This window comes from Chiloscyllium plagiosum, unplaced genomic scaffold (assembly GCF_037043375.1).
Source record: "Chiloscyllium plagiosum isolate Xiang-an unplaced genomic scaffold, Cpla_swu_hap1 HiC_scaffold_14, whole genome shotgun sequence".
Lineage (NCBI taxonomy): Eukaryota > Metazoa > Chordata > Chondrichthyes > Orectolobiformes > Hemiscylliidae > Chiloscyllium > Chiloscyllium plagiosum.
In genome coordinates this window covers 25286272-25303102 of record NW_028270152.1, presented here as the reverse complement: position 1 = coordinate 25303102, position 16831 = coordinate 25286272, and the positions used below count along the sequence as shown (strand labels likewise).

Below are 16831 nucleotides of genomic sequence, written 5' to 3'. Positions count from 1 at the left end.
GGTGAAATGAAATTGAATGCTGAGCTGGCTGAGAAGAGGGCCTTGTGTAAATTGAGGCTGACAATTTGTATACCTCAGCCCACTGTCTTCCTCTGCAGCTAATGTAGATGATTGCCACACTCGGCAGTGCTTAACACAGCTTGTGCTGTGGTGCTCAAGTCCTTCATCTCAAATGAAGGAAGAGTGCCACCAACTTTGCAAAGTGTGGCATCTTCTGTTTTCTGTATATTTGTCAACACAAGGTCTTTTCAAGACACAGAACTGAAACTTGTATTCACAGCTATCTGTATATGCAGTCTGGAGGAATCTTTGCAACACTGCGGTGTTCCTTTTATTTTTCAGTTCCATTTTGTTTTTGCAACTAATCACTGTTACAATAGTCTGAGATAATTATGATGTTAATTTTCACTGACTCAGATTTCAACCTTTTGTCTCCTCCAAAAAGGTTTGATCCTGCAAGTGAAATTGCCCAAGCTGATCTGCTGAAGTCACTAAACGATTCCACAATGACACTTGTGCTCCCTTTCTCCTGCGTTTCGTATACTACCAGTAATTATGACTTTGCTGCACATCTGTCTGGAATGATTAACCAAGCTGCATTGAAGCTACATAGCAATAAAGCGCTAATTAATTGCCAAGGAAACCCTGCTGACCATTCTGCAATCTTCCGTTCTGAAGCTGGCTATTTTGAAATGGGACTAGATCAAGGTGACACTAATTTTGAATGTAACTCAGGCAATGATCTGGCTAATGTTTCTGCTGATAGCGAAGCTGAGATCAGTAAGGTGTTAAAAGTACTATGGACACTTTGTATTCAGGTAGATAAGGGATTAAGATTGTATGCATCTTGCATTGTGTTAACTGACAATATTGTAGCTGTACTTCAGATTCCCCAACATGAATTCTTGGGGAATATGCAAAGTGCTTTATCTCAAATGCAAATGGTATCCTGTTTTCCCTTATCAGAAATTTTGGAAATAGACTTTGAAGTGCCAGAAATGTGTCTTTTACTGAAGATGAAGTCCCATGGTTGTTTCTTTTTCATCTCTGATTCCCAGAATCTCAAAGATTTCTACATGTATTTAAAAACTGTTCTGTATCAACAATCAGAATCTATTTCAAAGTTGCCTATGCTTGAGTATGAGGGACCGCTTCTAAAAGACTTCATTCTTCAGCTTCTGCAACGTCAGCAGTTTTCATTGAATGATACTGAAATTAAAGGTAGTTTTGCTGCATATGTTTTGATCAACGATAACCTCATACTGCAGGATCAGTTTGAAGTGTTGAATCCTTCTCTTCCACGTATGGACGTGGTCAGTTGCACTAAGCCGAAGTCTAAGAACTCTCTGTATTCTGAAATCTGTTCACTAATTCTTCCAGGGAAAGAAGAGAGTCTCAAGCCTCTGTACATACCGTGTCTGCTGTTTTTGACAGCTCAGAATCTTTATTTTGTAAGGATAGATTTTTGTGTAGCAGCTGAAAGGAATCCTGATTCTGAAAAGGAGGTTGTAAGATGGCCATTTAAATTGAACAGAGTTCCACTGGCTACATTGCTTTTAAATCAAAAACAGAGATCCCATGCTGTTGAAATGGTTGCATTTTCGGATGGCCATGTGCTTGAATTCTTGATTGGATACCAACTTGCAACTGCAGTTTTTGTGCTGCCTCATGAGAAATTCCACTTCTTGCGACTGTTCAGTCAACTGAGAGCAAGCCTTCAGGGTGTCAAGTCGATCGTGATACATAGAGCTTCTCTAGATCACAGCTGCTTGGAAAAACGTTCTGCAGATACTATGAGTCAATCTCCAGAAACCAAAAGGTAATAACAAGACAACATATGGTTGGTTGTTCAATCTAAAATGAGTTTCATAAGGGAGATAATCTAAAGTAAAATATCTGAAAGAGTCGCCTCCGCCTCTTCCCATTCTGTAACCAACATGTCTTTGCATATAGGAAGGTAGGAGTAGTTGTCCTGGGGATCTTTTGATTGATATTGATTAATTTGTATGATTTGTTAATGATAAATTGTGAATGTGCTCATTCTGCTTTGGAAGTGGAATGTCTCCCTTGCTGCCTGGTGAACTTGAGTTTTGATAGCAGTGTTAGGTGCTTGTATAAAATCTATCAAATTTAATGCATATGTTATACTTTTATACAAGGTTTTAACTTCTGAGTTGGAAATGAAATTTGACTTATAGCCAGCAAGTGTTAAAGTAGCTGTCCAAGAACGATCTCTATGTGGCTGTTGATCAAGTAATTGATGAGTAGAATCCTTTTATAGAAGCTTTTGCTGTTCCATGATTTGAAAATTTGGTTTACAGATGTGCCCATAATTAGCCCAACGCTTTAAACTAAAAGAACTGTGGATGCTGGAAATACGAAACGAAAACAAATATGGCTGCAAAATCTCAGCCAGTCTTGTAGCATCTGTGGAGAGAAGTCATTGTTAACATTTTGGGTCTAGTGATACTTCTTCAGAACAGATCTGCTAAGATTTTCCAGCCATTTCTGTTTTTGTAACCGAAGACTTTGTTTGTTCTGGTGTTGAGTGAGGTAACATGATTGATAACACCACTTCAATTTAGATAATCTTTTTTGATGGCTGAAGGCTGTCTTAGTTTTATGCTTGTTTAACTCTGTACTTAAAACACTAAAACTTCCATCATGTACCTTTTTTCCATTAATAATTTAATTGGGTCCTCTAGGTTAATAACCACAGCAAACTATATAAACAACGCATGCACACACTTCATGAAAATGGTTTCTAGCAAGCTTGACAGACTGGAAAATTTGCATTGAAATTTAGAATGATTAAGTATTGCAACATAGAAATTGGCCAATTTGCCAACACATACTGCTAACCTCCTGTTCTGATTGAAACATAGGCAAAAGAGCTAAACTCAAATGAGATGAGAGTGACTGCCCTTGACATTAACACAACAATTGATTGAATGTTGCATCCAGGAGCTGCAGCAGAACTGGGGCAACCTCTCCACTGATTGTAGTAACATGTGACATGAAGAAGGATATGGTTGTTGGTCAGTCCCGGAGCATCATTAGAGGAGATTCTCAGGATAGTGTTCTAGAATCAGCCATCGTCAGGTGCTTCGTCCATGACTTTTTTGGGAATTGGAAATGTTTGCACAGTGTTCAGCACAATTCATGACAACTCTGATTCTGAAGCAATCCATTGCAATGTGGAACAAGACTTAAACCAAGCTGCTTACCATTCTGACTTGTAAATTTATTGCCAGGTTCCTTTTAATGTTATTGGGTCAATACTGGAATTCCCTCCCTAGCTGCATTGTGATTCTACAGCAGATGGACTGCAGTGGTTCAACAAGGCAGCTTACCACCACCTTCTTGAGGGCACTTAGGAAAAGGCAGTAAATGCTAGCCCAGTCAGTGATGTATACAGCCATAAATACAGAGGAACCTCGATTATCCGAAGGACATGGATGGGGAGTATTTTGTTTGGTTAATCGAATGCCAGATAACATAGTTTAGCCAAGCATCGGGACCTTGTGATCCTGCCAGATAATCTGATATTCGGATAATCGAGGTTCCTCTGTAAATCATTTTTAAATAAAGACCTGGACAGCATCCGGGGTAGGGGTGATAAGAGGCAAATAGCATTTGTGCCAATCAAATGTGAGGCCAGGACCATGTCCAAAAAGAGAATCTAATTATCGCTTTTTACAATCAGTGACATTGTCATTGCTGAACCTCCCACTATCAACATTGAGTTACCATTGACCAGATGCTGAACTTGATCGAACATATAAATATCACAGCTACAAGACCAGATCTGAGCTTAGGAATTCTGCAATGATATTCACTTCATCCACTTACTGTATTCCCAAAGCGTGTTCACCATCTGCAAAGCACCAAGCAGTGTGAAATGGAATATCCTCCACTTGCTTGGTGAGTGCAACTCCAATAGCATTCTCTGGAAGCTCAATACCCTGCAGGGCAAAACAACCTGCATGATTGCCTTCCCATTTGCTCCTTTTAAAACCTTACTCTCTCTTTCATTGATACAAGGTGGTAACAGTATTTATCCTTCAGTTGCATCTTTTAAACTGATGACCTGTACCACCTCAAAGGACAAGGGCAGCATGAGCATGAGAGCACTGCCACCTATAAGTCTCTCTCCAAGCTCCCCAGCATCCTAATTTGGAATTTACCCCATTTCTTTACTTCACCGGATCAAAATCCTTGGAATTGTTTCCTAACAGCACTGGGTGCACCTACCTGCAGTGAACTGCAATAGTTCACAATCACCTACTCTTGGGCAATAAATTTTGACTTAGCTAGTGACGCCCACATCCTGTGAACAAAAAAAGGAAGTCACTGCATTAACAACAGTTTGTGACAGAATTTGTCAGCTTTTTAGTGTGAAGAAACTTTTCCTAATCTCCACAGAAATATTTTTATTTTATCTTGAACTTACGCCTATTTGTTAACACCTTGCTGACTATAGGAAATAGCTTAATTCATAATTATCATCCTTTTTTTTTAGATTAGGTTTTCCTAAAGCTTTCTCTGCCTCAACAGTGAGAGTCTCACAGTGACAGAATTTGTCAGCTCATAGTGAGTGTTGTGGGGGTGAAGCAGTGGCGAAACGCCTCGGTGTCAAACTATAAACTCATCAGTCCTGCTAAGACATGGGAGATTATTCCTGTGCCTTGTACATTGATTCTATGTTCACCCTACAGTAGAATGGCCATTGACTCTTCAGTATATTCCATTTATAGTCTAATCAAGATCTTGTCTGTTTGAATTACCTTTGTATTTATGCAAAATGCAATTTTGAAGGAATGATAACATTATTTCTGCCTCTGCATTAAAATGGACTTCTGAAGATCATCATAGATAAGGTTACCCAATTTTTGATGTATACCTCTGTACTTGGTTTATAAGTTGATGATTCCCTCAAGTCTTTAAGATGACATTTTCATCAGATTATTTTACAGATTTGGGGTGCACAGGACTAAGCAACTGTGTTGTCATACCAAATCACAAGAATTTGAAATACACCCAGCACATGGAGCACTGCGCATGGTGACTGCCACATTATGTGGTAATAAAAGTTTAAATAATTTAGGCTAGGAAGTAGGTTGAGAAAACCAGTGTTTGGAGCCTACTATTCTGTTGCATGCAGACATTTAGCTTCCATTATTTTTTCCTGTCTCAATATCATCATCCAGTTAATTACATTTCCTGTAACATGTATTCCTTTTTAAGTCTGCATATTTTCTGTTTTTATACAGCAACCAAACAAACATCAGGTCAGAGCTGAACCTTTCTCTGCTGTATCCTTCAGAGGCACTGCTGCAAAAACTAACTGAAGAAAACCAGTGTCCCTTTTATCTTTCTGCTTCCCAGTCTCTCTCGCATCTGGCAGGATTGAAAGGAAGAGCCATTGTGGAATATTTTCACAATAGTGTAGCTGAGGTAATCCATATAACATGGTTGGGATGCATACATGTCGATATCCTCATTGCTTCAGCCATCATAGATGAGGTCATTTGGATATAATAGTGGTGGCAAGCCTTTTAACTGCAATGCTAATCTTCAATGGCTTGTTATCCCTTACTTGAGGGAGGCTTTGACCACATGAAAATAGCACTGTGTGTATGAGTATTTTCAGAATTGCCTTACCCATATCTTATTTGTCTTCACTGTCTTGTAGGGGAGTTGTAGATATTTGTTCGATATCATAAAATCATGTCTAGAATCATAGACTGTCCTTCTCCTGTACTGTAACCCTTCAGCCTTTTGTGTTTTTACTAGCTCACACAGGCAACTCGGGTGGTCTCACTCACCTATCCTTTCCCCATACCCCTGAACACTTTTTCTGTTTAGGTGTTTGTTGAATTCCTTTATGAAAGCCACAATTGATTCTATCTCTTGAAATTCATTTTCATTCCTTCTGGCTCTTGACCATTCCACCAATGGGAATAGTTTCCCTCTACTCTGTGCAGGTCCATTGTGATTTTGTACAGCTGTATCAGTTCTCCTCTCAACCTTCTCTCATGTAAAAAGAATAACTCCTGCTTCTCCAATTTATACATTGTGGCTGAAATTCCACATCCCTGGAACTATCCATGTAAATCTTTTCAGTATTCTATCTAATATCTCATATCTTTGCTGCCCTCAATTAGCAACACTAGTTAAATATGAACCAGCATTTTATAAAGGTTCTCCTCTATTGTTTTGCTTTTGTATTCTGTATCTCTGTGTAGAAATTCCAAGACCCTTTATGCCTATTTAACTGCTTTCTCAACCTGCCCTGTCGCTTTAATGATTATTACTCCCAGGTGTCTCTGTTTTTGTAACCCCTTTAGAATTGTACTCTGTTTTATTCTGCTGCTTCTCATTAATCCCATCAAATTATATTTCTGAACATTAAAGTTCACCTTTTAGATATACATCCATTTTACCAAGAATCTGTGTTCTCTTGATATCTTCATTATTTATAGTAATACTAAGTGATGTGCCATCTGCCCTGTACATCCAAGTCTATATCATTAATATATGTCAATAAAAGTGGTTATGGAACCGAACATAGGAATCCCCACTGCACATCTTCCTCCAGTCTGAAAAACACATGTTCACAACTACTTTATTTCCAGACACTTGACAAATTTATAATCATGCTATCATTATGACTTTTATTCCATAAGCTTTATATTGGTTGGTAATCATTAGAAAATGCATTTTGGAAATCCAAATCATTACCATCACCAAATTGAACCATATTATCACAACTTGTACTGTTATCTCATCAGAAAACCGTAATGGTTGTTAAACATGATTTGCCTTTAATAAATCTATGCTGGCTTTTCTTAATTGACCCACAATTGTCCAACTGACTGGTTTCATTTTAAGTATAATCATTACTACATTTTCTGCAATCAAGGATAACCTGACTGATCTGTTGTTGATGGGTTTATCCTTCTTTGACCAAGTGTGTGAAATTTAAGATTCTTCAGTGCTCTGGCACCACCTCTCTATTGGAAAATGATTTGATGGCAGCATAGTGGCTCAGTGGTTAGCACTGCTGCTTCATGGTGCCAGGGACCTGGACTTGATTCCACCCTTGGGCAACTGTATGGAATTTGCACATTCTCCCCATGTCTGCATTAGGTTTTTCTGGGCGCTCCACTTCCCTCCCATAGTCTAAAGCTGTGCAGGTTTGGTGGATTGACCATGGGAAATGTAGGGTTACAGGGATAGGATTGGGGAGTGGGTCTGGGTGGGCTGCTCTTTAGAGGTTCAGTGTGGAATTGATAGGCTGAATGGCGTGCTCCCACATTAGGAATTTTGTGTTTCTACAATGCTGTTGGCCAGTGCCTCAGCAATTTCCATCCTTGCTTAAGCTAGTATCTGCTGGTGCAACTTCTCTAGTCCTGATGACTTGGTAATTTTGAGAACAGCCAGCCTTTCTAATATCTTCTGTTCAGTCGATGTTTAGTACATTAACAATGTCCTGTCTCATAATGACTTCAGCAGCATCCTCTTTCTTTCATAAAGACAGATGCAAGGTACCAATTTAGTACCTCAGACATGTACTTTTTTGGCCCCTAATCAATTCCACCCCTTACTACCCATTACCATTTATATAGCTGTGGATGTCTATCTTATTTCCTTTTTCACTTCCTTTGTTAATGTTCTATGTTCAGCTTCATGCTTAATTGTATTTATCAACCTGAGATTTGTCATAAGCAACCCTTTTCTGCTTCATTTTACTTTTTGTTTGGTCATTCTGGGCGCTCTGGTTTGCTTATCTTGCCTTTCTTAACTTCAACCATCTCTTTTTCACAAGCACTTTAATTTCTATGTGCCAATTGGATGTGCTAGGAATTGCTTTTCCTGTCGTTTGACTGTCTGCATAGTAAGCTTCCAGTTTGTTTGTTTATTTGACTCATTTTGATGTCTGAGTTAATTTTGTCAAATTTGTGGTCACATTTTTAGAATGATCTTCAGTGAATGTACATTTGTTGCTGATGTATTTGTATTGTTTGCTCAGGACTCAAATGTTCCTTCTCTCAGCAATTTGTCTTGTCTTTTTTTTTGCTCTAATTGATGTCTGGGAAATTATAGATGGGCTATAAATGCTGTCTAGCCAGTGACACTCCCATCTTGTGAATGAATTAAAAAATACAGTAGGTCTATTATATGAAAGGATAAAGTATTTTCAAACTGAACTGATGGATAAAAGCAGAATTGGTTGAACAGTTTTTTTTTATCATACCTTTTTAGATGCTTTCTTTTCTTTATCCTCTATTTCACAAATTTTTCTTCACTATGCTGTTGCAGGTTGAGAATGAGGAGCTGAAGCATTTAACTTGGTCTTCGGTCGTATTTTATAAATGTTCTGAGCTTGAAGTGACTGCCTGCATAATGCTCTCAACCAAAGCACTATATTTTGTGTTGGATGATGCCATCGTTCAGCTTGCTGATCAATCTGGTAGGATTAATTGATTTGTGTTTATTGAAATACCACTTACCTTATGTAGTAGCAATTATCTTCAATTCCTGTTTATTGCAAGTATGAGTTTTGTTGTTTGATTTTAGAACATGAAAATGTCATTTGGGTCTTAATAAGTAATACGCACCTAAGTATACTGTTGATCACAAATGGGATGGAATCACCTTGGCTCATTTAATCTGGATAACTTGAAATAATGCTGAGAGTAATGCCACTAATAAATTTTAAAAGGAAATTGGGCATAAATTTGGAAAGGAAAAATTTGTAAGGCTAGGAGAAAGAGTGGGAGTTGTTTGTCATTCATTCATAGGATTTGAGCATTGCTAGTTCATTGCTAGCATTTATTACCCATCCCTGATAACCCCTGAAAGTGGTAGTAAGTTGCTGTCTTGATTTTCTGCAGTTTATTTGGTCTAGTACACCTATAGTACTGCTGAGAGGGAGCTCTAGGATTTTGACCCAGCAATTATAAAGGAATGGTGATAGTTCCAAGTCAGGGTAGTTGCTGGCTTTCAGGGAAACTAGTAGGTAGTGGTGTTCCCATGTACCTGCTGCCCTTGTCCTTCTAGATGGTAGAGATTGCAGACTTGGAGAGCATTTTTGGAGGAGCCTGGGTGAGTTATTGTGTGCATCTTATGGATGTTGCACACTGCTGCCACTGTGCTTTAGTGTGAGATAAGATGCTGGTCAAATGGGCAACTTTGTCCTGAATGTTATCAATCTACTTATGTTGCTGCATTGCACTCATCCAATAAGTGGAGCATATTTCATCACGCTCCTGAGTTGTTCTTTGCGGATGGTGCACAGGCTTTGAGGAGTCAGGAGTTGAGTTACTTGCTGCAGAATTCCAAGTATCTAACTTGCTGTTGTAGCCATAATATTCTTTCATGGCTAGTCCAGTTCATTTTCTGTGAGGTGTTGAATAGCTCTTTCAAAGATCTGGCATGGGCATTGTGGGACAAAGTACCTTTTGCCATCATGTATGCTCCTGTGATATTTGTATTGCAATTGGAATTGAGAAGCTATGGAAGTATTTGACGTAAAAATATATCTTTTCTCAGCTTTTAGCATGAAAGCTATACTACAGGAAGGTTTGGGAGAGTGCCCAAAAGTGGACCTGGGAAGAGTAGGGTGCGATTAAACCATTCACCTGACATCCGTGCACTGCGTAGGTTGGAAGTGATCAAATAATGCAAGTTACAAAAACATTGGTATTTTCTTCCTTTTAAACTAAAACCAATTTTTACCACCATTGATGACACTGAAGTTGAGTTTGGCTTACTTGGTGTGGACGAATACCTTGAGTATTCATATCACGTAGAGGAGTTGTGCATTTAACGTTGTTTTGTAATTATAAGTAGATTGGAGAGTTCCATTGATAAATAATAAATTAGTGCCTTCTGAATCTTATGCCAGCTTTACCTTAAAGAGAGTAAAACTGTTGCTTTTTGGACCTCTGTCTTGGCAATATAGATTAAGTGGGGGATATAAAGTGAATAAATATATTTGAATACATTAAGATTGCAGTAAAATGTAATGACCTGTTTTCATAAATTTTTATTAGGATGTTGGAATGAGCAACAATCTTTTGACTATGAAAATACCTGCCTACTGCTTTCCTTCTGCTTCGTCCTAAAACTAAATGATCTGCAGTCTGTGCATGTAGGCCTTTTTGATCAGTATTTTCGCATCACTGGTAAGTCAATCATATTTGCAGTCAGTGGTTCAGTCTTGCTAGTATCTAGAAAATATCTAATCTTACATTGTTTCATTGTTATAAAAAGGGACAGTGGTAAACTTCAGATGTATTTCTTAAAAATCTATACACATTTTGGCAAAATGATGCATTGCTGATAGATGTCAGCCAGTACTCTTGGAGTTTTAATGCTGATATGAAGTGTGGAGTTTCTCCTTGTCTAATAAAGTTCAGTCCTTTTTTAAACAATGAAATCTTTGCAGTTCAAATTTATTTCCTTCATCTTGTTAATCTTACAGCACAGGAGGCAATTCAGCCCATCATGTCTTAGCCAGCTCTTTGAGAGAGCTATCAGAGTCATTCCATACCTCTGCTCCTTCCCCATCTATCAATCCATCACTTTGTCAGGTAGTTCCTTCCAGATCAAGAAAAGTCTCCCTGTTCTCTTCATCTTCCTTCTAGTTATTTTGCTAATTATCTTAAATTTGTGTTCTAATTACTTATCTTTTCCTCCAGTGGAAATTGTTTATCCTTTTTCCTTCTGTATCCGAATCCTTCATAATTTTTAACATCACTAGTAATTCTCCGACTAAAATTTCTGCTTTAAATGACTTTACTCTTGTCACATAATTGCTCCCTCATCCCTGGTCACTCTCTTCTACAATTTGTTACTGCAGCCTTTGAGTACTACAGAATATGATGGTACCAAAGTTGACTGCTCATGATATTTATATCCGTTCTTAGTTTATAATTTTTGTAGAACAGATCAGATTCCCAATTAATGCATATTTTTGTCAAATTCTTTTTGAAGAATTGGCCAATGTAATAAAATTATCAAGCTCATTTTAAGTGGAGAATTTGTGAATTTTCAAAAATCACTATTGCAGCAATGTGTAAAGTTAATCTTTAATAAGATCTGTCGTCTGCAAGGTGTTAGAAAGGATTCTGAGGGATAGGATTTATGACCATCTGGAAGAGCATGGCTTGATTAAATGCAGTCAACACGGCTTTGTGAGGGGCAGGTCATGCCTCACAAACCTTTATCGAGTTCTTTGAGGATGTGACTAGAAAAGCTGATGAGGGTCAAGCTGTGGATGTGGTGTATATGGACTTCAGCAAGGTATTTGATAAGGTTCCCCATGGTAGGCTCATTCAGAAGGTCAGGAGGAATGGGATACAGGGGAACCTAGCTGTCTGGATACAGAATTGGCTAGCCAACAGAAGACAGTGAGTGGTACTAGAAGGAAAATATTCTGCCTGGAAGTCTGTGGTGAGTGGTGTTCCACAGGGCTCTGTCCTTGGGCCTCTACTGTTTGTAATTTTTATTAATGACTTGGATGAGGGGATTGAAGGATGGGTCAGCAAGTTTGCAGACGACACAAAAGGTTGGAGGTGTCGTTGACAGTATAGAGGGCTGTTGTAGGCTGCAGCGGGACATTGACAGGATGCAGAGATGGGCTGAGAGGTGGCAGATGGATTTCAACCTGGATAAATGCGAGGTGATGCATTTTGGAAGGTAGAATTTGAAAGCTGAGTACAGGATTAAGGATAGGATTCTTGACAGTGTGGAGGAACAGAGGCATCTTGGTGTGCAGGTACATAGATCCCTTAAAATGGCCACCCAAGTGGACAGGGTTGTTAAGAAAGCATATGGTGTTTTGGCTTTCATTAACAGGGGGATTGAGTTTAAGAGTCGTGAGATCTTGTTGCAGCTCTATAAAACTTTGGTTAGACTGCACTTGGAATACTGCGTCCAGTTCTGGTCGCCCTATTATAGGAAAGATGTGGATGCTTTGGAGAGAGTTCAGAGGAGATTTACCAGGATGCTGCCTGGACTGGAGGGCTTATCTTATGAAGAGAGGTTGACTGAGCTCGGACTTTTTTCATTGGAGAAAAGGAGGAGGAGAGGGGACCTAATTGAGGTATACAAGATAATGAGAGGCATAGATAGAGTCGATAGCCAGAGACCATTTCTCAGGGCATAAATGACTAACACGAGGGGTCATAGTTTTAAGCTGGTTGAAGGAAAGTATAGAGGGGATGTCAGAGGCGGGTTCTTTACACAGAGTTGTGAGAGCATGGAATGCATTGCCAGCAGCAGTTGTGGAAGCAAAGTCATTGGGGACATTTAAGAGACTACTGGATATGCATTTGGTCACAGAAATTCGAGGGTGCATACATGAAGATCAGTGGTCGGCACAACATCGTGGGCTGAAGGGCCTGTTCTGTGCTGTACTGTTCTATGTTCTAATAAATGTGCTTTGTCATCAAAGCACAGTCGACTAACAAGTTAAAATTTTCCACTGTTTAAAAACTTTATTATTGGAAAAAGTGTTCTTCAAAATGAGGGAAAGCTGTACTACACTTAATGCAGCTTCTGGGGTGGCACGATGGCTCAGTGGTTAGAACTGCTGCCACCCAGCACCAGAGTCCAGTCTCAGGCCACTGTCTATGTGGAGTTTGCATGTTCTCCCCATGTCTGTGGGGTTTCCTCCAGGTGCTCCAGTTTCCTCCCACAGACCAAAGATATGCAGGTCCAGTGAAGTGGCCATGCTAAATTGCTCATCGTGTTAGGTCTATTAGTAAGGGGTAAATGTCAGGGAATGGCTCTGGGTGGGTTACTCTTTGGAGTGTCAGTGTGGTTATAGCTCCGACAAATTCAACATTTTAAAACATATTGTTGCTTCACTGTATTTTTATAACTTTTGATCTAGGCCCATCTGCTGAACACATTGTTGCTTGCCTGACCAGGGACAGCTATACCACACACAACTTTGTGCAGCAGTTAATGGCTGTTTTATCTTTGTTGGAACGGACACCTTCACCAGAACCGGTAGAGCTTGATTTCTATACAGAATTTGGAAAGAAAAGCACAGGTAATGTAAACTGGATTGTAAAGTTTTGGGTGGTCTACCCTGAAAAGCTATTTAAAGGAAATTGTGCAACCAAATCTTACCTAAAATCTGTAATTAGTCCTTTGGTTACACTCACCCTTTTAGTGATTTGCACAATGGAAGCTACTTGTTTATTTATGCATTAGTTTCTAGAATATTTTAAGAATGTGGTATATAGGAAAAAAAACCCATGATCTGTAACTGATTCTTCTTACCTGAACATTAAAGTTTATAATACTGCCCGTTTAGGATCGTAATCAAGACCTTCAAATTGTCTGGATATTCTTGATGTAAATTTTCTGATTGTTACTATCCTATCAGATTCCATGCATATGATTGGTGCTGATAAGACTGGCAGTGTGAACTGAATTTAGTACATAAATCTGAAGATAATCATCCAATAAGTTCTCACCATTGATACATAATTCCCAGTATATTTTGGAGTTAAATGTTTTATTAGATTCTGATTACAATTTATTGAATAGACTGTCCATTCTACTACTTGTGCACAAAAAGGATCTTAATTTGAGTGAATATTGTTATAGCTCCTATTTAACTCCTCCTAAAGGGTGATTCTCTTTAGAGGCAACACCAAATAAAATTAAATATATTGGTTTGCAATTCAGTTTATGTAAAATATGTTAATTTGCAAGGGCTGTTTGTAACCTGTATGCGTCTTTTCTGAATAGGTCAAATGGAAAATTATGAAATTGTCCACTCCAGGGTGAAATTCATTTACCCAAGTGAAGAAGAAGTTGGTGACTTGACTTTTATAGTAGCAGAAAACATACAGGAACCAAATAGCCTCCAGACATCTAATATACTTTTGTATGTTTTAGCATTTCAAGTAAAGTTTCTGGAGACCCCTTCTCATACTAGCAAAAGTTCTCTACATCCTAAAACCTTAATTTTGACTAGCTACGATATGCTTCTATTTGAAGAAGATTATGTCAGTTACCCATTGCCAGAATTTGCAAAGGAGCCTCCACAAAGGGATAAGTACAAATTAACTGACGCCAGGAGGATCCGCGATCTTGATCGCGTACTCATGGGTTATCAGACTTATCCACAGGCCATCACATTTGTGTTTGATGATGTGCAGAACCGTGACCTCTTAAGTGACATGATGCTTGACCATTTTGAACATCCACTTAATGCCTCTTCTGCAAATAGAAAATACCAGTGCAATGCCAGCAGTGAAGTTCAGTGGTGTCTCTTTGTAGCCAGTCCTGAAAGTCGTGAGAAGCTGATTGCATTGCTTGCTAGACAGTGGGAGCTGCTTTGCAGTAGAGAACTGCCAGTTGAACTTACTGGTTAACCTTTTGTTGATGCCAAGTATGACCAATAAGCTATAAACTAAATTGTACTGATGATTAACAATTATTTGTACAGCCCTCTTGGGGATTGTAAATATCATGGGAGTCAGACTAGTTTTGTTTTTGATGTTTAGGGCTTTTAAAGTTTATCTTTTACAAATTCAGTGTAAACAAGTTGTACACACTTATGCATCCTGCTTTTGTGCAATATAAACTGAACATAGAGGTCACTTATATGTTATGCTTGTACGTTTTTGAAATATTAAGTGCAATGTTTATCTAATGGACAATTTTGTGTAGCATGCTGCTATAATGAATTTGAAATAAAGTTATTGGTCCTGGATTTTTTTAAAAAAGGTACTTTGCTTTAATCAAATTTTTATGATACTTAATGAATAGTTTTCTACTAGATTAAGCTGCATTTTGAATATTATTACATAGTACTATAACATTAATGAGATATAGATTCAAATTAACTTGTTCTCTTCCTTATCTGGAATGAGAAAGTTAGGCAGCAGTTATTAATTTACTGCTATGGGGGAGATGGTGTAGTGGTGGTGAACTAGTAATCTGGAGGCTCATGCTAATACTTTGGGGTCCTGGATTTGTATCCCTCCATGGCAGCTGTTAGAATTTAATGAATTTGTAATATAAAGCTAGTCTCAGTAATAGTGACAATGAAACTATCATTAACTGTGATTTTAAGAACCCAGCTGGTTCACAAATGTCCTTTAGGGAATAGAAATCTGCCGTTCCTATTTGAACATAGTCGATTCTTACCATGCCTCTGAAATGGTCTAGCAAGCCACTGAATCCCAGGGCAATTAGAGATGGGGAACAAATGTAGACCTAGCCTCTGTTGCTCACATCCTATGAAACAATAAAGAGAAAATGGTCTGGTTGTGGCCAGCACTGTTTGAGATAAAAAAGGGAACTGCTAATCTGCAGAGAATTGAGAAACCACTTTACATTTGCATCAGTAGGAAATCATTTCCTTCCAACAATCCAAACATTTCTTAGCACATTTGTGTAAATGAATATCCAGTAAATTTTTAAAAAAGTTAAATATTGTCACTTTTCACATTTGGAAATGTGGCCTTCCTTGATGAACACAGCGTGCTGAAGCTTTGACAATGTAAAATGATTTGAGTTCTGCTAGTAATTTGTTATATGTAAGATTCTTGCTGGTGTCCTTAACTGGAAAATATAATGTCAAGTTATTCCAAAATCCTCCTCTTTATACCATCTATTCCAAAGTGGTATTAGTCAAAGATTAGAGCCAGTATCATACATATAGCTTCCCTGCAGCAAGAGTAGAACATGAAAATTAGTCCAATGGTGTTGTTAAAAGCTAATTAATACCACCTTAGATGTAGTATGGAGTCTCCTAACTGTGGAACGATTTTAAAACTTATGTTTTGATTGTCATATCATATAGCCACATATTGCACATTATATAAGTAATTGTCTATCTGCCATTACATCCAGCACTTCTTAAAATTATCCCAACCATCTTATTTTGTGAAAAGAATAAGTTTGTGATGTCCTTTAAATTTGAATGGTGCCTTCATTTGAACCCGGTGGAGAATGTTTACAGTAGTTCTAGAAAAATGTTAAAATGTTTTTTCTAATATTTCAATGTAAATTATACAACTATTATTGTAACATTTCAAGTGGGATGTAGGAAGAAGAGTAGGCCATTCAGTCCCTTGAGTCTGTTCTTCTATTCAGTGAGATCATAGCTGATCCGTGGCATAACTGCATATACCTGCTTTGGATCCATATCCCTTGATACTCTTGCTAAATTTAAAAAACTGTCTATCTCAGATTTGAATTGAACAATTTGATTTATTGTCACGCGGGGGTGAACATTGTACCTAAGTACAGTGAAAAGCTTTGTTTGCGAGCAGTACAGGCAGATCATAGGGTGAACAAAAAAACCTGAACAGAGTAAGGCATAAAGGTTACACCATATAGCATGTGTACTAAGCAAGATAAATGTTATTTTGAAGTTAGAGAGTCTGTTCATCGGTCTAGTAACGGCCGGGAAGAAACTGTTCTTGAACCTGCTGGTGCATGGGTTCAAGCTTCTGTATCTTCTGATGGGAGAGCATTACCGGGGTGTTTGATGGCACCTTTTCCAGAACAATGAGGTGTGTCCTTGGATGGGAGGTGTGTCCAGAGTCCATGGATGGGAGATTGGCTTCTGTGATGGTCTGGACTGTGCACGCAACATTCTGTAGTTTCTTATGGTCCTGAGCAGAGCAGTTGTCATACCAGCTGTTATGCACAAGGACAGTATGCTTTCAGTGGTGCATCTGTAGAAGTTGGTAAGCGTCCTTTATGGACGTGCCAAATTTCCTGAATCACCTGAGGAACAAGAGGCGTTATTGTGCCTTGACCGTCGCATCTATGTGGGAAGTCCAGG

At 38.5% G+C, this 16831-nt stretch overlaps 1 protein-coding gene across 1 annotated transcript in view; it reads left to right on the top strand.

Moving 5' to 3' along the window:
- The window catches only part of nisch (nischarin), a 77528-nt gene extending 62782 nt beyond the window's left edge, over positions 1 to 14746 (top strand). The window contains exons 16-21 of the mRNA XM_043707875.2: positions 446 to 1819; positions 5274 to 5457; positions 8326 to 8476; positions 10062 to 10193; positions 12908 to 13069; positions 13777 to 14746. Of these exons, the coding sequence (XP_043563810.2) occupies positions 446 to 1819; positions 5274 to 5457; positions 8326 to 8476; positions 10062 to 10193; positions 12908 to 13069; positions 13777 to 14405 (2632 nt within the window). The 3' untranslated portion in view covers positions 14406 to 14746. The remainder of the gene's footprint in view (positions 1 to 445; positions 1820 to 5273; positions 5458 to 8325; positions 8477 to 10061; positions 10194 to 12907; positions 13070 to 13776) is intronic.
- Positions 14747 to 16831: the final 2085 nt, after the last annotated feature.